Here is a 25,657-nt window from a genome sequence, read left to right on the forward strand (position 1 = left end):
TCATTATTTATGCTGTACAACAAGTTTACCTGGAAGAACAAAGTGGAAATATTTAGTTATTTTTACTGGTCTCCTGGACCAGTAAAAACTCCATGTTGTCAGGAAAATGCTACATGGGTGTGAGGCTAATTGAAATATGTGCAAACCTTATTGGAAATGGAACTAATAAAACTTCTGAATAAAATGAGGAAGGTCTACCGTGTTCTGTTTTATCTCTTTATTTAGCACCTCCTGTACCCTGCACCCCTTTTACTCCTGAATAATAGATAAGTGGCAACCATGATGCCATTGCCTTGTCGGCACTTTGACTATATATTTATTTATTTGATTTTTTCCATCTTATCCTCTGTCTGGTTTTACACTCTTCCACTGGTTCTCCTCTTCTCTGAGCCTCCTCGTTACCTCTTCAGCTTCTCTCATTCTTCTCCCAGATTGCTCCTTAGCTCTGTAACACCAAGGGCATTAAACTTTCATGACTGCTGTCTTTTTACGGCTCTTTTTCTCTCCTCCCTCAAACACTTGCTTCCTCCTTTGTTCTTCCCTTCCCAAGCCAGATTTAGTCTTCATTCTTATTTTCTCTCCACCTCTCATTTGCTTCCCTTTTTGTTTATTCTCCCCTACCCTACCCTACGCCCCCCCCAGTCGTGTTTACACAGCAGTGAGTGGTGCTGGAGGAGAGCATAACGAGGAGGTTTGACACGTCTTTTATTGTTTTTAAGGCTGGCAAACTCGGCAGAATTTCAAGTGACTGTAAATTTAAGAAAGCATTTCCCATCTGTCCTTCACTACTTTCATATCTTCTGTTTGCACACTTAAAAGACTGCATTGCTTGCACGTGCATGTGCAGGAGAGGAAAAAGATGCAACGGGCTGTGAAATGGTCTTAGAAATATCCGTACTTCCTCTAAAACTAATTCCCTATTATTTTTTTTTCTTCTTAAACTTGAGTAAACACTTCCTAGGCAGTGCGGCGTCTGTTGATACCATTTGACATGATGGATTTCTTTCTCATTATTTCTGCTCTCCCTCTTTCTTGTTGTCTGTCAGTTTGTTTTCTGGGTCAGCACCAGCGCGTGTAATTTGTTGTATGCAAACGGCTTCTAAATGCAGCTTTTACCTTCTCTTTCAAGCAGAAGCAGGCAGCGAGCAAACCAAAGCCAAGCTGCTGGTGGCTGGGGACAAAGAGCAGAGTGGAGTCGGACGTGAATACGATTGTTTTACATCTGTAGGCATCAAACGTAAAGACACGTAACCACCAGCACTGCAACAGAGTCTGCTGACATCCTAACGAAAACGTGTGATTTGACTCAAAACACAGCTGTATGTCATCATTCTGAAGGGATTAACATCAGAGGATAGGATGTATGGGAAATGCAGGGAAATGACATCTGTTGTAGACCGAGTTTGATGAAGAAGATCAAACCAATAGAAAAAGTGAAGGAACTCTGACTTATTGGCTGCCAGCTATCGTTACAGCGGAGAGCCACGTATTGCCGGCTTTCTGGAGCGATATCCTTTCAGCATGCACAGAATGACTCCTGGGACTACAGTTATAGAGGCCCGATTTGGCTGGATGGTGCATCAGGGCATCTTCAAAGTGCACAACTCCGAGCACGTTCACACACCTGGTCAAACTGGCTTTCCACACACAGAAACAGCAAAAGCAGTGCTTTGATGGCACTCGGACTGGAAAAGACGTTGAAAGATTTCTTTGGCAGACAATGAGTTAAATGTACTTTAAAAAATATTGTGTTGTGGAGAAAAAAATGAGATGAAAATGTGTTTTCTCCACAACTTGATTTTCTCCTTAATTCCTGCAGCCGACTCACCTGACTGCCCAGTTTTTAACAACAACATTTCCGCAAAATCTGCCTTCAAAATACTGGTGTGATTTGTGTGAGAGTCCACATAACACATGCCAGCACAACTTTTCCTTTAGTGTAGCTAGTCCAGTGATGGTTGTCTGCAGACTTGTAAAGGTAATGGGAAGAATAGCTCACTTCTATCCCAGCTAGTTATAAATACATAAAAAGTTTTGACCAAGACTGCTGTCCGACCCACAACTGGCTCATTGGTTTTATCGGTGTCACAGCCAAGTTGTGTGTTGTGTGGTAATGGTGTGTGTCTTTATGCAGTGTTGCAGGAATGGCTAATTGCATTGTCAGCCGAGATTAGGAGCGCGCCCACAGTCTGAGAGTTTAGGACATAAAAGCTCCGGTATTCCAGAAAGCTCAGCTCTTTTCCACCAGGACTGGATTTATTTAGCTTTTTGTTTGCTTTAGGTTTTGCTGAATATCAACACTCTGCAATATATGACTGCTTTTTCTTAATGGGCCTTTTGGCAACCTTTATCATTTCTGTCAGAAGCCAAGAGCCCAGTTGTAATAAATAAGATGTGGGTTCTGTTTTGGTTCTGACATGGTGCTGGGTAGACTGGATGGGTTTACTTCCCGATGCCATTGTTGGGTTTTGCTATGGCTTAACGATTTCATCCAAAGTTCCTGTCTAGCTTTGATGGTGGACATGTAAGTTGGCCTGTTTTGAAGTGATTTTCCTTCGCTTGTTGAGTGTGTGTGATGCCAGCCTATGTGCTCTTGGTGTGTTCTTGTTCTTTTGTTTACTTTAACAACAGAAAAGTAATAATAATGTGTGTGTCATGCCCCAGGTAAATAAAAAAGTTTTGGCATGGGCTTGGTAAGTTAGATAGGTTACTGTGCATATGAACATGCTGTTGGGGCTTGTATGCATGTCTGATTTGTCACTTTTGTTTGTGATCTGTGTCGTACGGAAGGAAAAATGTTGTAGAATTCATATTCAAGTTAGTGTCACAACATAACCAGGAAACTGCTTTGATTAATTCTGTTCTTTTACTAAGGTTGCATTTACATCAGGATAGTCGGCTAGACTCGGGCTGATTGGGTACTCGGCTTAGTTGTAGCGGGGGTGCGTTCATGGGGACTGAGATTGCGTTTACACTCCACTTTGGTCAAACAAGCCAAACTATTTGAATAATATATCCCCATTCTCACCAAAGGTGGCGCTGCACTAGTATCTCGCAAAAGAGAAGACGAGGCCTGTGTGAAGAAGAAAACTCCATTTCCTCCATTTGGGAGCAAAACATGGAGACAAAATTATCGCTGTTTCAGGTTTTTTATTTTGTCTTATACAAGTTTACTGCAGAAATACACTGCAACAATCTATGCAGTATAAACACCAGATGAAGCAGAAGATGATTGCTGTGTATTTACCCACAATGCAAAGCTACGTCAACACCCTGTAGTTTGTCCGCTAGAAACAGACCAAGAAATGATGTTTGTTGGTTGACCGTGTCCGCTTCTTTGTTCTGAATTAGAAATTGTTTTAGCACATTCACAGCTCCTCAAACGAAGCGGACTTTCCGAGCAAACAAACTCAAATTTGAATTAAAAAAAGCTCATGTAAATGTGCCCTAATATGATCAGACCAAACTCAAACAAAATATTTTATAAAAGCAACTCCTGGCTTTACTTTCTGTCAGATATCACACACGCTTTAATAACAATTATTTATTCCATCGAGGAGATGAAGCAAGCTGCATCTGGCTCGTTGGTGACGTGCAGGCTCCTGATTACCAACACATCTGCTTATTTGTGACTCTGTGCTGATTTGAGTTGCTCCCAGTAGACCACATTGGTCTTGACTGAATAGTGCTGATTGCATCTGTGTTGATATATCAGCGCAGTTAGAATGTCACCAGCAACACCGGACCCTCCCATCAGTACTATTTCTGATCTGGCAGCAAACACTGATTTGTGCATTTCAGTAAAAATGTGACTATTCTGAGTTTTACTGTGAGATTGTGTGGTGTGAGGTAAGGATCAGGAAAGCAGCTTTCAGCAGGAATACTGAGCATAAACGTCACAGAAGAGAATGTTTACTTTATATTTCTTCTAATTTTGGCTGTAGCATTTCATTGAAGGGAGGATGTTTGGATGTGTGAATACTGTGGTTATGGAGGAAGATAATGATAAGGTTTAATTTTTTAGGTGATGTTTAAAAATTCCAGCAGCCTTTCTTTGGGGAGTTTGCATCTTCTCCACATGTATGCATGGATTTTTCTCCAAACACATGCATGTTGGGTTGACTGGTCTCTAAATTCTCCCAAGGAGTCTGGAGTAACTGGTAGTCTATCTCACTGTTATGGCCCGGAGATGGACTGGCGACCTTTTCATGGTGCATCTTCCCTCTAGCCTGCGAACGGCTGGGATAAGCTCCAGTTTACCTACAGCCTTGAACTGGAATAAGTGCTGTATTTAATGGATAAACTTAAACATTGGATTTTTAATAGAGCGAACAACTGAGCTGTGAACTGCTCTCAAAACAGTTTATATAAAATATCATATATATGCTAAGTCATATATTTATAAATGTTAACAACTCAATATTTACTTGGTAAACTGAAGATAAAATAACCTGTCAAAAAAAACTACTGAAAATAATTTCATTACAACATATCACAAGTAAAAAAGCGATATCATTGGAGAGACGTTGGCGTGCAAATGAAAAAAAAGAGGTGGAATCCAAAAGCATTTAATGACATGAATTGTGATCAGAGTTGTGAGTTGTGACCTAACAAGTATACATGTATTTATTTGTCTGATTTAAATGTAATGGATTGGTTTAAGGAATTTTACTTTTATTTGTATGACTCTGTTAGATAATTCCATTCCCATAAAGTTTTCCTGGATGAGTGTCGAGGTTTGAATGAAGATGAAAACAAATTAACATTAAATAAAAAGCAAAACAGAATACACAAGAGGAAAAACTACAGAATAAAACAGGAAACCAGACAGGACAGTAAGAGGACTATAAAGCACAACTGCTGCGGGACAATAAACACAGATCACGTTAGCATTTGCCTAAATTTAATGCTATTATCCAGAGATTATTAACTATCCTCTTGTCTACAATTGACTTTATTCTTCTATTATTTTGAAATCACAAAGCTAATTTTCACGAATAAGTTAGATTCCCTTGTTATCTCATGACATTGCCTTTCTTGTTTTCTTGAGATAAATACCAAGTAAAACTGGATTTCATAAAATAATGAGCTGCTTTTTCTTAACGGTTGAGCCAAAAAATTAGTGGTTCATGTTTAAAATGATATCTCTATTGTTCATTGTCGCAAATATATGTCAGTAATCTAAGTCATGAAATCTTTAGTGTTAATTTTCTGGCACTGGTTTTTCCAGATTTCTAACTTGGTAAGTCTTATATGTTTTTATCAGAAATGAAAAAGAAAACAATTAATCTTGCAATATTGATTAGCAATTCTTTTATTTATCATGGCCGCTTTATACTTCCATATTAACTTGCTTTGTTAAATTTGATCAACCAACCCAATTAATTTGAATCTTAGTGCATAATCTGAAGCAGCTCTAACCCAATATGTCATCCTAATCCACATAGATTCAATTCAAACAACCAAATGACTTGATGCTGGAGGGGAAAAAGTCATTTCATTGTCAGGAAATCCTTTCCATGTTTTTCTATGTTGACTCAACAAGTTATTTCTCTTAGTGTGGAGTCGACGATGAAATAAGGCTGCAAAGTTCTGCAGAACTGCACAAGCCTTATAGTTTAACACCAACCTGAGACGTTTGGCATGCGGCCATGTACTTTGATTCATCAGAAGCCCACGCCGCTTGTTCTGAAAGTTGCAGCTTAATCTTCAGCCGCATTATCCTGGAGGCAACGTCGTCACACTGAACGAGGAAGTAGAGCAGACAGGATGAAAGAGATGGAGATGGTGAGAGAGAAAGAGAGGAGACAGGCCACCTACGAGGACGCCTGATGATGCGTCCTGTATATGTCTTTGTCCCTGCTTTTATGTGTGTGTGTTTGGACGTGTGTGTGTGTGTGTGTGTGTGTGTGAAACACATTATGTTTGGTAAGGACATTGTGAGGTGTTAGGAGGTGCTGGTGTATGCAGATAAAATGTGTTTTTTTCAACGCATGGCTCAGTAGGTGGTGTTTGTGTACGCTGTCTCATAATTGCTGTCTGTCTTTGTTTTGTGTCTGCTTGTATGATTACGTGCGTACATATTTGTGTGTGTGTGTGATAAATTGCAGCAGTGTGTGGGTGGTGAATTAAATGAAACGAGTGAGCATTAAGTTTAAGCTGAGGTGGGAAGGCAGAATTTGCCCCTCTTTCTCTTCCTCTACCTTGTTGCACCTATCCTTTTCTTCTTTTTCTTTTATTTCTTTCTGCTCTCTCATTCAGTTTTCTGCTCACTCGCACACAACCAACCACACACACACACACACACACACACACACACACACACTGTTTATGACTGATCCGGGCTAGGTCTTTAGCTCATCTGTCTTTGAACATTTTTTTTATGTGCATTTTTATGTGCACACAAACAAATGTTAAAGCTGGACCGTCTAGTCATAATCTCACTGTTTTCTATACATAAACTGTGAGGTGAACACAGACAAGCGTGCACAGGCATATATTTGTTGTTAGTGCCGCATAAAGGAGTTAATAGTTGAATACATTTATTTTTATTTGACCAGCGGATTAATACCTGATGGCAAGAAATAGATCAGACAAGCTGAAAACAGCAGCTGTTCATAAAGATCCTACATAACACAAGCATGTTCAGTTGATTGATTGTTCTTGTTTTCTGCATATATGGTGAACTAATGAAGTTTAGAGTTGTTAAACTGTAAACTGCCACGCAGTAATGTAGCAAAGACTGAAGCAGCACTGGAAAAAAAACTAGAGAAAGGCTTTTTCCAGAAAACAACCTTCAATCAGAGACATTTCCACAGATCTTAAAGGTGCTTCTGTGCAATGAGTAGCTAAACATATGGCTTGTGCTACAAAGTGCTGTTCGGCTGTAGATATTGACTCTGGTGGATGGGATGGCTGCATTCTGCTACAATGAAAAGGGAAAACAATACCTACATAGTGTGGACGATCCATGCACGGCTACAACAGTATGGACTCTTCTTTTGTTTGCCATTGGTTTGATTACAATTTGCTGTGGAGTCGCATCCCACGAAGAGTTTATGAAGGTGAATTGGTGTGGTTGTGTTGTCCATACAGCACAACTTTGCTGATCCCACCTATTGAATTGAAGTCTGGAGTCATGATGGCCATTCAACCTACACACACCCCCACACACACACTTAGCCCATTCCACAGAAGCACAATCTCTCTTGTTTTAGCAAGACACCAACTGATATTATTGAAAGGGGGAGTTTTTTTTTCATATATAAAATTGCACATATGAACCACTTAATTTCAAGCTTACCTTAAATATGTCATGATCGTAAGAAAACAGGACGATTTCTCAAGGTTATGAATCAAACTGTGTGAAAACAAGGTTTGCAATCTTTAGTTATGATCTTGATGGTGGGATGAAAAATGATTGGACATCATCAGCCTTTCCTAAGAACAGATCTTCCCACAGTCCCGGCTGGATTGTGTGTTAAATTATCATCCAGACACCTTTAAGGCAGATGCAGCAGCAGTGTCTGACCACAAACCATCTGTAGCTTTTTACCAGGAAAGTAAAAATAATAAAACTATCGGAATGAAGACTTTGAGTCTTTCCAGCAGGCGGTCAGATTTCTCACACAGTAAAATTGGGAACTTGTTATGACCTGAAGCAACTCCCAGGTTGCAGCTGCCCACCTGACCGTCTATCTTCTGGGCAGAAAGTCAACAGGACCCCTTCAATAGTCCAAAAATCTTTTACATTTGGTGAATGAGACTTTCTAGCTTTGATTATTATGTCATTGATCTTTGATCTTTTCAACATGAGGTTTACTAAGTGGGATCTAGGAGCCATGCAGACATTTGCACACCCTCCCCATTTTACTGACTTTTTTTTAAAAACTAAAATCATTAAACTAAAATCTCATATCTCTCACATGTACTATTTTTATATTTTTTCACTCACACATTATTATCTCACATCAAATCAACGCTCAGTGTGTTTCTACGACAGGAAACGTAAACAAGATCATTTCAACAGGTTGTGTAGTTTTTGTTTTTGCATCTCATTTTCATCAAAATTAAAAATATTCAGATGTCATGTTATTTAAAAGAACGACCTTTGTTTCAGAAAATTCCTCAAAAAAATATCCAAAAGAGGTGGATCCTAACTGAAAAGAGGCGGGGTTAAATCATGCGTCACACCACACCCCCTCCAATAATCTGCTAGAGTAGAGGCCTTAATGAATAGAAGAACATGACATTGTACTCTTCTTATTTTAATCTAAATAAGTCCAATATTTTAAGACTTCATGAAGTTTTGTCAGCTTTTGAAGAAAGGGAAAATTCTTTAAACACTAAAGGCATAGGAAGTCCATGCACATGAAGCAACGGAACAAAACTTCCCAAAATGTCAAAATATTATCCCATGACATGTTTCAAAGCTCATAAAATAAGTGCAAAAGACTTCAGATGACATTAAATGTAAGGTTTGATTGACTTATTTCAGAACTGTATGAAAACTGGTATGCAAAATGAGAGCAGACTTGTAATAAACTGGGTTTTTTCCTTTAATGAAATTTCAACAGAAAGTTTTGGCTCCTGCTCTCTGCATTTCTGCATTCAGTCATACCGACACTCTCTTTGGTATTAATTTAATCATTTTTGGTTGGCAGGGAATTTTTGGCCCTTATTTTCTGCAACTGCAAGCGTGCTTATAGACTTTCCAGACACACACACACACAAACACACTGATTTTTAAGTTATTTGGCAGGACATTGGTGACTAGTTTTTACACACAAATATACACACACAGACAAAAAAAGGAAAAAAAGAAAACTGGAATCAACTTAGTCTTGGCAGGAAATTGTTTTTTTTTTTTTGGGGGGGGGGGGGGGGGGGGGGGGGTTGGGTTAGAGCACACACATGCACACACAATGGGTAGTAATCCCCCTGTACATGCCAGAGCTTTGGCCAGATCGGGGATTTTCCTCTTCAGAGAGCAGACCACCCATAGCAGCATCAGAACAATGGTGGCCAAACTCTGGAAGATTTCCTGTGGCTGCAGCGGGGGTCTGCACACACAGCCCTGTAATGTATACACACACACACACACACACACACAAAGTCATATGCACTTGAATGTCAAGACAGACAAGAAATTATGCACAGGCACAAAACTCTCCAGATCACGTACATACCTTCAGGTTGCACATGGCAGCTTAACACACACGGGCCACCTTGCAGAGCTCATGGCAGGACGAGGTTTTGGGAAACAGACAGCAAGAAAATCTGGAACATGTACAACGTGGGGGTAGAGCAACAAAAGAGCAAAGAGTGAAGGAGGATAGAAAAATAATAGGAGGAATAAAGGCATGAAGAAAGGAGAGGTTTAGCCTTTTCCTGTCCTGAAAGCAGCCTTTAATCTGAGACATTTCCACGGATCTTAAACACTTCCATAACATCCAACTCCCCCTCCTCCCCCATCCTCGTCTTTTTTCATTTTCTTAAAGCAGCTGTCCACCCTGTGCCGCCCCTCTTTCATGCATTAAAAAGATATTTGTTGCCTAAAAGCATCCCTTTTAAAGACAAAAGACAAGGTGGTTTGAAATAGGCTGGTTTGTAGTGGGGTATGTCAAGATGCCCCCCCCCCCCCCCCCCTTAGATTCTACACACACTCCCACCTTCACCATCTCTCTTCATTTGCCTTTTGTCAGAGAAGTGACAAAGTCATTCTCATTGAACGGAAAAATTGTCCTTCTCTGTCTGATTTGTTCTTTGTGGACGTGGACAAGAGATTGCATTGCTTTTTATTTATTTATTTATATTTTGCTTTTTAAAAAAAAATAAAAAGAGAGAAGTTGTTATTGTCATATTGACAACAGTTGGCTAGAAAAGAGAATAACAAACAGAAGCACTTACTGGCTGCTTTTACCGCCGCTCATCCATTTCGCATTCACACTTTGTCATTTTGCCTGGAGGAAACTTTGGGAAAAAAAAAATTCATCTATGAAATTGAAGTTTTATTCTGCTTATAAAGAGACCGCATGTGTAAGCGTTGCGGATGTTTATGTCCTGCTGGTGCATTTTTTTTACATCAGGCTGTGATTTATTTCTTTTACAGATCCGACCAGCCATCAAACTTCATAGTTAGAGGAAAAAAAATGCTTGTGTGTAGAATTTCTGAGAAGAAACATTACTTTATTTATTTTACTTATGTGCTTCACTTGCATGCTGTGTGATATTGCTCTTTCTTTAGCGCTTACATGTATGTATTTTTGTCCCCTCTGTACCTGTTTCTGATGGATTTGAAGCATGATGGTTGTTTGGTTCTGCAATGTTTTTAACGATACTCTTCCTGGCAAAACACTTCATTACCCTGCTATGTTCTGCGATGGTTAACCACGGGAGGAAATAATGATGCACCGATGCATCCACATTCATTAATCAGTACTAATTATCCCGCATTACAGTACAGAACACAGGCAATTTTCCTAAAAGAGATTTGTGACATTTTCATTGCAAAACTTTTAACTGTGATGAAGTAGGGGGCTTTAAATACATATGGGGTTTTATACGGAGACTTTTCCAAGTGCTTGAAATTGACGTTTTTAGGTATTTAACACTTTGAAGCAGCTCTGCTCCTTTAAGAGTAAGCCTGAGAGGAGGCATTGCTTTGAATGAAAATCTGTAAAAGTAGCTAAGTGCAACATTTTAGGTGGGATTCACATGGAACATGTGGCCACTTGAAAATACCAAAATCAGATGAGCGATTAGTCAGGCGGTTTGATTGGCTGGTGCCACTGCTGCTGTTTAAGCAACATTGTAATGTTCACAACTTTCCAAAGAAAGCTGTGCAAAGCAATGGGCTAATGTTGCAGTTTGGCAATGCAAGTTGTCATGCTGAAAATGAAAGTTTGTCCTTTCAATGTTAAAGCATTGATTTTCATCTGGGACCTGCAGCTCAGGAGGAAGAGACGTTGTCTTTCAGTCACATGGTTGCTGCTTTGATGCTCACCGTCTAGTCTAAGTCTTCCTGAAGAAGATGCTGAATGCCACATTGCCTCCAAACTTAATTGTCAATTGTTGGTTTCTTTGGATGGAAATGTTAGTAGTCGGATGGAATGAAATGCTGTAAGATAAACCTCACTGATCCAGGTTGTTAAAACACTTCTATTGTTAGGGATGCTGATGTTGGGCAATGGCCAACAAGTCCCAAACCAGCCGAAAATCATCCTGTTTGTACTGTGTATGGGCAAAGTTTCAGCCACATTTTTAGTATTTTTAACCTTTTTAATGGTGGTTCTGGTGGTGCTGCTACTGATGATTCAGTGATAAATGAGAGATCAGACATTCCATCTTTCTAGGAAAATAGTTTTAAAGAACACAAATGAGATTTCAGATTTCCCTGCAGGAACATAAAATGTTGGGCAAAGTCCTGGTGAGACATCATGACGTTATATTTCTAACCTAAACTATAAACATCCTGTTGGAAAATTCAGTAAAGCAAGAAAAGCTTGAATGCATCTTGATTTTAAGTTGTGGACGGAGGTAAATTCTATTCATTCGAGTAAAACAAAACTCGCTGTGCAGTATTTAAATTTTATCCCAAAGGAACATAAACAGACTTATCTGAGATTTGTGGGACATTTTATCATTTAATGGAAAATACTGTTTCATTTTTAACTTTACAATCTTACCTTCAGAAATATTTTTCGATATTGCTCCACTATTTTCAGACAGATTGGCAAACCTTTGCCCATCTTCACATCTGAGTGGCTGTGCCACTTAAAATGCTGCTTTTATACCCAGTCATGTTGATGACCTGCAGTTAATTAACCTAATTAATTGTCAAATGCCTCTAAAGTTGTGCTTAACTTATACTGGGAAGGTCCGCTTCATGTTTTCTCTGTGTTAACCACGCCCACCTCACATGTTCGACCAATCACACGATACTTCTCGCAGCCCCGCAAGAAAAAAGTTCTGCCAGCCCAGTGTGTCAAGAACTGTCCTCAAACACGTCCGCGAGAACAAAATGACATCATTTTGTTCTCGGAGCCTCGAGAACAAGAAAAAAGTTCTCGCTTCTCGTGGAGTATGTAACAAGCTTTAAGGGCTGCTGCCTTGCAGGTTTTTACTGTCCCCTCTACAGCACACCAGACTAAAATGACATGGATCCAACATCCTATGAATTTCAGCACAATGACTCATTTTGAGTCAAATGTGTTGGAGCAGGGATGCACTAAAAACCAGCAGGACAGCAGCCATCGAGTGTCTGAGCTAACTGTGATTTATGCCAATTACGATTCCTGTTCCAACTTTTTAGCTGCAAGCAAATTCAAAATGAAAAAAATTTGCTGTGAAAATTGTAAAATGTCTGTTTTGATTTTGACTTTATGTTCTGTTGAGGAAAAATTGTTGATGGGTTTTGCAAATAATCCCATTAATCCCATTAGAGTTTTTATTTTATGCTTCATGCCAACATTTGTGGTAGTTGGGTTATGGATTCTGACATTCACACATCTGCATGCACAGCAGGGTGGGCCGGGGGACGATTCGGTGAGAAAATCCGAAATATTCTGCATCTTCACTTTGGTTTGCTTTCACACTGCGCTTTACTCAGACAGACCGAACTACCTGGACAGCATGGCCCTGTTACAACAGCTGCTTGCTAGGGGGGATAATACCTGAAACAACCAACAGTCAAGAAGAGGTGCAAGTGGGATTCATTTGCAACTGATCTACGACCCCCACTTTGCAGTTGGACCAGAGTTCGCTTCTTTGATCCACATCAGAGTGGGAATGAGCATTAACACTACTACAAATTACTCGTACCAGCCACTGAAGTGGAGCATAGTTCATTCAAAGTAGACCAAACAGTGAATATATCCCTCCCACATGCCTGGACTGTGTTGTACTTTGTAATCACACATTTTGCGTGGCTAATATGGCCCTTGAACCATGAAATTACCCACACACCAGCACGTGTTCGGAGCTCCACAAACACTAAACACAGATGATATTGAAACATTTCTTCAAACTAGTGAGTAAACTATGTAACAGTAGAGATGTTAATATGCATAAGTTCTTGTGAAATGTCATGTTGGGAGCAATGGGAACACCACCATCACGGCGTTCAGCTGCTCTGTAAGGTAAACATTACAGAGAGACTGAAGTGTCCCTTCAGCCTTGGTTTATCCGATGAGCGCTACTTCAGATGCCAGAGATGAAAAGGAATCAGAAACGTCTTTTATTGTTCATCGGTGTGTGTGTGTGTGTTTGTGTGCCTTTTGTAAAAGCAAAGCCCTCATTTATGGGGGGGCTTTTTTGTGTCTGGGTGACAACTGAACACAAGCCCTTTTTCCAAACAAATGGGAGCTTAGTTGGAAAAAGGGGGTGGCCTGAGCCCAAACTGTGGAGATGGGCACTCTTTGACAGCTGCTTTCATCTTGTTATCATTCCTCCTTCACACTCAAGGATTTTATTCTTCCTAAAGTATTTCTTTTGCTGCCCTCCATCCTCTCCCTCCCTCACTCCCCACTCCTTTCTGCCACTGAGCTGTGATTGGCTGTTATGACAGAGCTGTCACCGGGGCTGTCAGCCTCTTCTAAAGCTCAGTTTAATTACTCCTTTTCACTAACATGACATGTTCATGCTCAGATGCATGCAAACTCGCGCACACATTGGAAAGTCAGGCATAAATGCACAGTGATACACACAAACCAGTGTGCCGGGCCGCATGCTGTGCTGTCCTGGCGGTAATAATGGAAAAACAATGGTGATTGAATTCTCCGTCAGACACTCTACCTCACTCTACAGACCCAGATGTTTGTCAGTGTTGGCTTTTTGTTTCCTGAGCGGCACTTTGGATACATCACATAAAATTATAAAGACCTGTCTCCTGTTAGTTTTGATGAGCTAGGATCGATCGCACACCCTGCTGTGCCAAGCTCTGAATAACCAATTAAAGCCATTGAAATGGAGAAGAGGATGGGAGGGGGGGTTTATGAAGGAGTGAGGACTTGATTAGAAGCAGATGATGGAAGAAAAGGGTGTAAAGATGCTGCGGGGATGACCATAGTCTTTAAATGTTTAATACACAGCATCGTAAACTTAACAGTGATCCCCCTGTATGTGTTGCATCCTCATCCTCCCCGCAGACATCCTGAGGGAAGAATTTAGTCTGGCTTTGAAAAGATAACAGTGCACCGGGTTGAGACCTTGACTGATGGAGAAAATCTAAGACAGATGCAGAGATTTACTAGAAATAGCAAGCAAGAAAGCCCCGTCACATGTGAATGCCAAGCCATCTGAGATGGGCTTCATGTCGCTCGTTTTTTTTCCCAACAACTGAAGTTTGCCTAAGCATCCGCCCATTGTTTCCCTCTTTTCTTTCTTCTTTCTTTACACACTTAAAATCTCTTTTTTTACTCTAAATCTTACAAATCTCTTTCTCCTTAGCACATTTGTTCATTCTTTTCTTTCCTTGTTCCTTCCCGTCCCTATCCCCGCTAGGTACCCTACCCTACGACATCAAAATAGTCATCGCTGGAAACCACGAGTTGACCTTTGACCAGGAGTTCATGGCAGATCTCATCAAGCAGGACTTCTACTATTTTCCTTCAGCCTCCAAGCTGAAGCCAGAGAATTACGAGAATGTCCAGTCACTGCTCACCAACTGCATCTACCTGCAGGACTCTGAGGTCACCGTACGAGGCTTCAGGATCTACGGCTCTCCCTGGTGAGTCAACCATGACAACTGCACTTTGTACTTCACGCACTGCAAGTCCCGATAAAGTTTGCGTGTTGCAATGGTTACGTGGTCAAGCTTTTCCAATGATTTTATAATTTCATTCTTCAATATTGCACTTTACTGGCATTAAAAGAAAAGTACATCACTTCACTTATATCATGCGACTAAAATGATACTGTTGTCAGCGCAAGACATATCAAAAGCATTTTGTTAATGTCAAAGTTTAGTATCTTAGTGTTCATTCTCTTATGGTTTAAGGAAAGATTTAGGAAAGTTTACTCCCCACTCTCCTCCACTGTGCTGGGTGGATTCTTTGAAATAACGGTGCCTATACCTTGCATAGATGTTTGAGTTATACAAAATCTGAAAGGGTATTTTTACAACTTACTATAGAAATTGCGCACCAATGACATTAACATTTGTGTTTCATTATTTTTATTTATACCTGTTATGGCTTATTTCTGCTCCCCTTATGTACATACATAAACATGTCCAGGCTATAGAGCGCACCTGAATGTAGCTGCACCTTTATGGAACACACAGCAGCTCTATCTCCTTTTATGACAATCACATAGATTGTCTTTAAATTAAAGACTGTATCATTTGCATTTTTCTGTGTTTTCTTGATGAGTCTGTGTGCATGAAGAGCAAAATGACATTGTTATTTCAGCTACAGGGATTTAAATTGTGTGAAAAAAGTAGTGGTTTATTGCCTGGAAATTACAGGAGTTACATCAAAATTTTCCAGATGTCTCTGTCTAAACCACAGGTGTCAAACTCCGCTCATCCATGGCCTTTATCCTTTTGTTTTCTCTGTGCTCTAACACACTTAACTGAATTAATGGGTCATTGTGAAGAGGTTAATAAGAAGCTGTTGGATCTGTTTGATTGAAATCCGGTGTGTTGGGGCAGGAAGACAAAAAAAAAAATCCAGCAGAAGGCAGGCCTTCAAGAACTGGAGTTTGACATGCCTGGCCTAAATCCTCCCGATGCCTCCTTATTGTTGGCATGGCTGTTAGGAAATACAACCACTAGAGGGCAGTGCAGAGTTCCGACTTTACTTGAAGGATTTAACGTTCGTTTTAGTAGCAATATACAATGGCATGTATGATGATGGTGAATAATACACGCTCTCAGAAAGAAACATAAAAATAGACAGCACAATAAATGGCAGTGCACTATGTGGCCATTAAATCCTTTGTGGCCTTTCTTTCTCAGTTTGCTTGTTGCATGTAAGATAAGCTGTAAAATGCTTTCCTCGTGTTTAACAGTGGTACTGCTCTTTTTCTGCGTTTGGGTACAAATCTGAAAACTCTTTGAAAACATAATAAGATCCACATGAAGTGAATGCAGAAGTTGGGCTTAAGCTTTTGTCCATATGCGTATTGAATGATGTGCTTGAATGAGTCCTTATAGGTCAGGAAACTTCATGAAGCAAACCCTGAAAAACATTTTGAAGCTTAGAGTGGAACTATTATGTGCATTTCAGGCTAATTTATTTTTATTTTTATTTCTGAGCCCAGAAGGACTGGGATTGATCGAGTTATTACCACAAATCGCTTTATTTATTTCAGACCGACCCTCTCCGTAGGCTGTCAGATCAGCCTGTGGGCAAAACAAGTGGATTGAGACTCTTCCGCATTAAGCCCCGCCTCCCGCCACTGCACTACATCGGAAGCGCGCACCGCAACTGCTTTTGCCGTCATTGTAACATGTCATGAACAGAGGAATTAGGCAAATATAAACTCAATAAAATAAACAAACTACAATGTCAACACATAGCATACAGCCCTACATGTTGGAACCTGAATCAGACCCTGAAAACAAAGTGGAAAACAGCAACCCACAGCAACGAATGCAGCAGGATGTCTCTCTTTGGTAAACTCACCAGCCATCGTTGGAAATAACTTCGTCACAAGGATTTCCAAGTAGAAGAAACTCTCTAAAACGACGCGTTTTTCGTCGCCATGGAAACCGAACGGAGAGTGCTGGAACTCAAACTCAAACATGCGTTTAGGTGATAAAAAACAGTGCCGTTCACATGTCTGATGAGGATTCAACACTGTAACACTGTAGAAAGCTCAGAAAACTCCAAATACCATAATAGCACCCCTTTAAATATCTGGTAGAACTTCAAAAAGATGTTTATCGGCAATATTACGTTGAAACCCCAGATTTTATTCTGTTTCTCTGTTTATTTAAAAATGCTCTTTGTCAAAATTTTACAATAAAACTTAATGTACTTTTTATGCTAAAAATACCGTTCTCTCATTCACCTGTCAAAAGATAGCTAATCTGAAATAGTTGATTAAGGCGTTGCTATAGTGACACCCATAACAGAGTGATATAACAGTGATTTAACTTGCCGAACTACGTGTGTGTGCATACACAAAAATTCTCACTGACCATGGTATATATTATGTGAAGCGTGTGTCATCCCACTTCTCCCCCCTGTTACCACAGATGAAGTGACACAGGTGTTATTTTCTTTAAAAGTTCAATGTTGCATACTCTACACACAGAAATCTCCTCTAAGTGCTGTTGCCATGTGATTCATCACACAGTATTAACTCGTTTTATTACACAATAGATAAGTTTGATGCATATGACACTTTATTATATATTTTCCTCATATTTTAGTATTGATCCTTGTAAAAACAGCTTTATGGACTCTTTTTGAATTAGCAAAACATTATATCCAACAATGTTGCACAACATAGAATGTATTCATTGCTAATGAAGCATTTCAATTTTGAAGTTTGATTAATTGCTAATTGAGCACCCTTTTACTTGAGATACTAGCACAAAACATACCACTGCTGTGGGCTCCCCACCTAACTGGATAGAGGCTGTATTGGGCGTCCCATATTTTAATTTCTGAAAAGTGGCAACCCTAGCCACAGCATGCTTTAATTGCACTCCCAGACGTGAGTGATGGGGATGTTTCTACGCTGACTGTAACCATGTCATCATTTTGTATTAAGCCGGCTCCTCTGTCACTGCATGACCTGTAAGACTTAAACATGCCGTCATTACCGCTTGTGCAAATTCAACACTTAATATTTCCTGGCTGACTAAAATCTAACATAGTGATCAAAATCAAGTTGTGAGATGTATTTGATGTAACCTGTGACAGCGGTAGTTTGTTTGGCTGCAGAAATCACATTTGATACTGTGTTATGAAACTCTTACATGGATTTTTACCCAGTTAGGTATAAACCAAGCTAATTCTGCAGATTTATTCAGTTGTAGCATTAAAGCTTTGCGTTTAACAGTAAACACCAGCAGTTGAGATCAATTTTGTTTTATTTTGTTGGATTTTTTTAGCCTTAAATTTTAAAACACTAAATGAAAGTAAGAATTGAATTCCAAGGACTTATCCATCTTTTATAAATGAATCTAAATTGAAGCTTAATCCTTCCAACGTTGCCTCACAAAGAAGAAAAATCTACTTTGAAAACTTAGCTATCACACAGAATTGACTTAATACGTCCACCAGCTGGTAATGCAGAACAGATCTTTGTTCAGCATCTCAGAAAGAGTCTCTACTCATAATTTAGCAACTTAGATTCTCAGCAGCAGAGACCAATCTGGCAACCTTAGCAAATGACATCTGAGTCATTATTAATAATGAGCTTTATGGCCAGGACGCACAGCTCCGCACACTCATGGATTTGATCCTCTATCAGCACAAATGCAGACATGAGTATGAGCTTCTCGCTCCATGCAGTCTTTTTTCATCAGCAGCCAATTAAGAACAAACTCATGTCTGACAGAAAGAGGAGTAACAACATCCTTTCTGACAAAAGCCTCCATGAACATAATTATTTTTCTATGTGTGTTGATTTTAAACAGAAAGGTTTGGGGTGTATTTTCCTAAACAAGAGACGGTTTAAAAAAGACAAATCTGACATCTAATTAGTTCACTGCCTAAAAAATGCACTTTTTTATGATCCGTTGCTAATGTATATATTAATTTTCTTATAATGGATTAAAAATGAGTCAACAGAGCAACGGATGCAGGGCATGAACGTCTTTGTGCGATACTGTTCATAATTATCATAAATCAAACAAAAGGGACATTTCTCAATATGGACATCAGGTTTTTGGTTTTTTTTTACCATGGACATTTTTGTCCCAAACTCCCTTGAAATCTTGTTCATGTCTATTGCATTGTTGTAAAATGTGAATCTATTCAGCAACATGCTGACCTCATAATTCGTCTTCCTTGTAAACTTGACCTTTTTTGGGTTCACCAGAAAAATAACAGGTGGGAGAGGAATAAAATGTAAAATGAATGTTGAAAGCACAAGTTGAGTCTGGAAGCAACGATCTTTGTATTGGAATGTAAAGGCTCATGATTAGCTTTTTTTTTCCATCTTCTTTCACCTCCTAAGTGTATACGGCCAAGTTAACTCTGACAGGACGTGGAGCCCGCACTTGCTTATGAAGCAGTAGGAGGGGTGTCCAGCTCCAGGCCCCGAGGGCCACGATCTGACAGGTTTTTCATGCATCCCCGCTTTAACACACCTCACTCAAATTAATCAGCTGTTGTGCCAAACTTCATAGGCTGCTGGATCCATCTATGCTGATTACGTCAATTTCAAACTGTATGTGAGCTTCTCAACTCAGTCGACCCAGGTTCCTGAGCCCATGTCATTCCCCCCTTTCTAGTATAATAACTGTCAATAAAAGGCCACAAACCCTAAAAATATGTAGAAAACTCTACCTGAAACTGCCTTACTCTGATAGCGCTGTGGGACATTTCATTCATGAAGACAACAACTTGAAGTGTACATTCCCAAGTGGTCATGAGAGAAACCACAGTATATGTGAAGCATTAAAATTGGTGTAAATGACAATAAACTAATAATCCTCTGTTTTCTAGTCCTAACTAGGTGATATCACTGCCTACATCTAACCAGGAGGTTGACATAGTGTTGTAGCGTTGTGTCCTTGGCCGAAGGTAACCCTGAAGTTGGGGAACAAAGAAACAAGAAAAAAACATGATGTACGTGGGTGTCAAATTCACATCCAAACACTTTGAAAGTTGGAACAAAATCCCCCCTTTATGTTGTCTGTATTTACTTCCTGCTCCTTTGTTTCATCTGGTTCTCAGTCACTAATCAGCACACCTGCTCCTTATCTAGTCATTAGCTTCCTGAGAAGGACTCGAAATATACCGTGGCTTACTTCGCTCATTGCCAGATCCTTTACCTTCCTGTCCTTGTTTGTCTTTCTACTCCAAGCTTTACTTTTAGTCTATTCATCCATCCAGAGTCAATTGTGGCTTTGTTTCCTGTCAGTTGCAGCGCTGTTTTGTTTCTGTCAGAAAATCATAGTTCCTACATCTGTCCATGTCTTTTCCTTTGGATCCTTCCTCTCCTCTTCACAGTGGCTCATGGCATTTGGTTGACAACGCTTAACTGAGTTATATTTCCCTTCTGGGCTGCATGTAGAGAGGTAAGTGGGAAAATGCTCTTCTCTTCTCTTCTCTTCTCTTAAAAAAATGTCATGACGGCAATCAAAAAGATTCAATGTAATCAGTTGGTCTCCCTAGATGGGCAGGTTTTTTTTATTTTATTTTATTTTTTATTTTATCAACCTTTATTATAGATTGGACTAATTGATCTGGACTGTCTTTTAAAGCCCCTGGAAGTTGTAGCCAATCAAACCACAATATTCTTTTGACAATGACCTTTCAGGGGGACAAAACCAAAGTGGAGACGAACACTATGTTGGTGATAGCTGAACACAGCATATCAACACAAGCACCTCACACCAGCTGTCAAGCATGGTGGGGTAGGGCTTATGATTTGGGCCTTTTTTGCAGCAACAGGATCTTAAAACTCAGTCATGTTCTCCTCTAAATACAAAAATACTCGAGTCAAATGTGAGGTCATTTGTGTTGCTGATAAAGCTTGGCTGGTTTTCCAACAGGACAGTGATTGAAAACAGAAGCAAATCTGCAATAAAAATGACTGAAATGGAAGAGAATCAAGATGTAGCAATGAACCAGTCAAATTAAAACTGTGGTCCTGAAGAGAGATGTTAATAAATGAGCGCCTCAAACCTCGGCAAACTAAAGCAGCACCGTCAAGAAGCGAGTCAAAAATTCCTTAAGAAGCACACAAGAATGTTAATGTTACATAAAGAAATAATGACTAAAAGCTATGTTGATTTAAAGGGTAAACTTTTCTTTTTCATGCTCTGCCTTGTGCAGTTTTTTTTTTTTTAGTTTTTCTTTAATTAAATCTTGAGGTTAAATAAAAGTTTTGTCATGACTTTCAGCATTGTTTTTTTTTTTTTTTTTTAAACAGTGGATATTTATCACTCTTAGCTGAACAATAAAATAAATCAGGCTTCGATAAAAACACTTTTTGTCTTTTGTTCTTTTAACGTGAAGCAATAATGAAAAGCCCAAACCTGTCCTCCTCCTCCCAGGCAACAGCTGATGTGTAAAGCCTTGATGGGTGCCTGTTTGGCTTGGGGCTTGCTGACAGATGCTTTGAATAATTGAATTTTGGGGGGGGAGGGGGGCAGCCATAATAGTTTTGAAACTAACGGGGTTAGGGACTCGACTCTAAATGTGTGTCTTTTAGGGTGAAAAAAGAGATTGGTCAAACAGAGAAAAGCTGCTCTTGATGTTTTTCTTCAAGTATTTACCCTTTTGCAAAAGATTTCAGTCAGGATTGAGAAAACGTTAAAGATGAATAAAGGGGGGGGGGGGGGGGGGGGGGGAGAAAGATGCTCGTATATGTTGGCTTTAACATGTTAAGTCTCTTTAAATGTCTAATATGATGGTCTCTGAGGAGTCTTGTATTAGCAGAGAAGATGGACGGCTTCATGGACACACACTGGGATACAGACAAAGTAGTCCATTTGTTGAAGGGGGATTTGTGCCGAGTGACAGGGGAGAGAAAGCCAGAGACCTCGTTTTCTTCTTTAAATGAAAAACAGCAAAAATGTATCACTCCCTGCTGCTCCGCGTGGAATAATTAAGGATGGAGATGCAAAAGACTCCTTAATTAGATTTTTTAATTATTGAGGATTCATTTCTCCTTCTATAGTGGCCCAATTAAGAAAGCTCATCAAAAACTAAAGAGAAGAAGAGAGATCGTTTTTCTTCCTCCTTCCTCCTCCTCCCTCTTGCCTTTCCTCCTCCATCTTCTATTCCTTTGCTCTCATTTGACAGAAATGGACTACGTGCTTGGTGTTTGATGGCTTGTCCTCGCTGATGAGCAGGAAATGGAAGGGACTCTCGCCTGTTTTAATTAACTTGGATGTTTTCATGGCTACTGTAAAGTAAAGGAGGACGGGGGAGGGGTAGAGAGAAGAGGCAATGGCGGCACAACAAGCTTTTTCTTGAACGATAATGAGTTTAATGATGCTGGTGATGGCATTGGTGTAAAGTAACTGTTGGTCTCGCTTGAGCTTTTGGAGTTTGCTTTGTACTCTTTCTATTGAGGAAAAACTTCAGACAAAGACTTTTGAATGATGGAGAGGAAAAAAGGATGGAGTCTTTGCCGTGTTTAGTCGATTGACAACAAACTGTGTTTATTACAGACTGGAGCTCTAAAGGATACATGTGACTCTTGTCCAAGATGAAATACAACCATGTGTTGACGACATATATCACTCAAAATAGCAAACATAAGTGCTTAAGCCCCTTAGCTTCTATTTTTTCCTTTTTTTTTACAGCCCGTAATTTTAAATTGATTCTTTGGAAGATTAAATGTGGAAAAGAAAATGTCCAAATGAGTACAGTAAAATAATAATAAAAAGAAAACTTATTCAGATATACAGATAGACAACAAAGAAACCCAAAGTAATCCTAAAAGGAGCAGGAAAGCCCCACATTGGAGACTGCTGTATCTGTCAAAAGCACTGCTTCAAGCTGTACGTTCCCAAAATCTGGGCTTTATGGAAGAAAGGTCAGGAAAACCCGCTGTGTTCAGGGAAAAAAAACCCTAAATGACACAAAAACAGGTTATTGGAGACTCTCCAAACATACAGTATGGAACACAATCGATTTGACTATCAACAAAGATGCTAAGACTCATCATCACCCCAAATACAATACCTTCATAGTGACAAATGATGGAGGAACCGTGATGTTACTGTGATACCAGTGGTGTAGTCCATGGTAGTATACGCAGGTATACGGAGTATATCTACTTCTTTTTCAGTCAGCATTGAGTTTGCCCACTTCTAAATCCCATGTGATGCTTTTTTGAGAGTTACAAATGTCCTTACACATGTAGCTACATCACCCAGCAGCTAAGCTAAGGTTAGCTTTGCTAAACTGGTCCAGTTAGTCAGTGGCTGCATTAACTGCAGCCTGAACACAACCAAAGAGCAGAAATTATATGACAATGAGCAAATATACTGATGTATTCTTTTTAAGTAGAGTAAATCGAGTCTTACATGTCACTTTTTTCTGAAACAGCCTTTTTCTGGGCTACTTTTTTTTCTGTTTTTAACACACGGATAAAGAATTGAGAGTATACCCACTTCTTGATGGACCACTACACCACTGTGTGATACTATCATCAACAGGGACCGGGAAAGTGCAGATCAATGGTTCAATATCCAGTAAAAATCTAGATCAAAGCCCATTTTAATATACCAAAGATATGAGACAGACCAATGACCATAAACAAACTGCTAAGAAAAACACTTGTGTTGTTTAAAAGGTAATGTTGCCGTGCCAAGCCTTCAATCCCACTGAGATCTGTGCACCTGATCTGTGGCATGGCCTAAAGATGGCTGTACACCAGTAAAAACTATCCCACCTGAAGGAGATGGCAGTTTTATTTTTAAAATGGCAAAAATCCCAGTGGTTAGATGTACAGAGCTCACAGAGGTGTACCCTCACTTGCAGCTGAGTTTTCTGCTAAAGGTGGCTGCAATAAAGTGCTGACATCTTTTTTTTTTTTATTTTCTTATTTTTGCCATTTTAAATTAGGTCTATTTTTTGTAGATTTTTTTCTTCAGAAAAAAAAATCATATATCTGTGTTTGGTTGAACTGCCCATTGCGTCTCCTCCTCTTTTCCCCGCCCCGAGCGGAGACACTCACGCGCCCGCAGGTGTGAGTAATCACAGCGTGCACGCGCCCAGGCGCACTGAGAGACTGTCAACGCAGCCAACACGAACTGTGGTGTGGTCCGTGCGATCGGCAAAAAAGCGGCTCAAACAGCGCAAATAGCGCGAGCCATAAGCTGCCGCAAAAAGCAGAAACTAACCTACCGTGCAGTCATCTCTTTACAATCCCTGAAGAACAGCCGGTAAGCTATGCTGCATATCTCGCATAAAGCACTGTCACTATGTGTGATGCGTTCACGGTCGCACGGAGAAAGTGAACTCTGACCTACAAATGTGTGATTGTGAATGAACTCTAAACATGCGGTAAAGTAAAAACATAATGAAGTCATCATTAGTAAGGACAATTATGACAATTTAAAATGATTTAAAAGTATGATAAAAGCAGTGAAGTTAAAAATTGCAGTAGAATTAAAACCTTGATGTAAAACATTTTGTAAAATGTATATTCATTATGTCTTCTGGTTTTCCTTTGAGGTTTTTTACCTGTTGCTACTGTTGCTACTGTTGCTACTGTTGCTACTGCTGCTACGGCTGCTGCTCAAAAAGAAAGTAAAGTAACGTAAAAGCAAAGAGTGAAGTCCTGTCGTCCTTCATGTAAAGAGTCCTTTTTCAAGTGGGGAAATACTGCACAACTAAAATAACCACTTGACAGTAAAAAACCGCTGCTGAGGACCCAAGAATCTCCAGACAGTAACAACCAAAAGTCGTCCCTTCTGCAAACTCCAAGATGGCAGATTCGGTGTCTCTAGAGCAGCTGAAAACCATCCGAACATCAGCAAAACGTCAATTCTCTCGTCTGGCAAACAATGTAGTTCGACTACACACAAAAATGTCTGAAGATGAGCTCAAAGACAGTTTTAAGCAGCTGAACCTGGAAGCAACCAAAGTCATGGAGACAAATGACGATGTTGGAGCTCAGTATGCTGCAGAAAATGATTCCGAGGAGCTAACTGGTCCACAAAAAGCTGACTTGGCCAAAACGGAAAGTGACTGTGAGAACAAACTGAGCGAGCTCCAAGACCTTATACAAAAAACACTGTGGGCCAAGCACGGGGAAACTGAGCTGATTACAGCGCTACAGAATGCAGAAATAGAAGCAGGTAGGGTGGAATCCATTGAGCCTGCTGATGATAAAGAGGCATATAGCTTCATTGTGGAGCACCTAGGACTTCTTATAAAGGCTGCAAAAAAGCTGTTCGTTAAATGGAAGTGCTGGGCCCCACAAGCAGAGCAGGAGGATTTCCAGAGCCGCATAAAGAACCTTGAGCTCATACTTCCTAAGCTCACGGCCAGGAAGGCTGATTGTATTCGAGCAAAAGTTAAGGAAGATGCGGAAAGGGGTTCACAAGCAGGTGTTGTTCACTTTGCCACACCTCCCATTAAACTAAAGCCAGCGTCTCTTCCAAAGTTCACGGGAATTAGGCGTGAATTCCACAGGTGGAAAAGAGACTGGGAGGCCCTTCAAATACAAGGGGAGCCCACTGGTTCGAGAGAAATAAAAAAGTTCCAGCTTCTCGATAGCATTGATGACAAAACTGCCAGGGATCTCCGTCTGTCAAGCCATAAAACTGCAGAGGATATTTTCAGAGTACTGGAAAATCGGTTTGGAAACAAAACGAGCATTGCTATTGAAATAGTGGAAGATCTTCAGAAGCTCCCTGCTATTAAAGACCAGCAGCCCAAGAAAATTATTGAGCTCATCCAGTCTATTGAAAAAGCCCTCTCAGACCTGAGTGACCTCGGCCAGACTGGGGCCATAAAAAACCCGCTAATGACCAAGGCAATTGAAAGCAAACTTCCTGATGGACTAA

General features: G+C 40.0%; 1 protein-coding gene across 2 annotated transcripts in view; it reads left to right on the forward strand.

The window, feature by feature from the left end:
* The window catches only part of mpped1 (metallophosphoesterase domain containing 1), a gene marked incomplete at both ends in the record, with an annotated part of 231,372 nt that overhangs the window by 162,051 nt on the left and 43,664 nt on the right, over positions 1 to 25,657 (forward strand). For both annotated transcript variants that reach the window (XM_079263460.1, XM_079263459.1), the window contains one exon: positions 14,503 to 14,728. In XM_079263460.1, the coding sequence (XP_079119586.1) occupies positions 14,503 to 14,728 (226 nt within the window). The remainder of the gene's footprint in view (positions 1 to 14,502; positions 14,729 to 25,657) is intronic.

This window comes from Telmatherina bonti (assembly GCF_933228915.1).
Source record: "Telmatherina bonti genome assembly, chromosome: 23".
Classification (NCBI taxonomy): Eukaryota; Metazoa; Chordata; class Actinopteri; order Atheriniformes; family Telmatherinidae; genus Telmatherina; species Telmatherina bonti.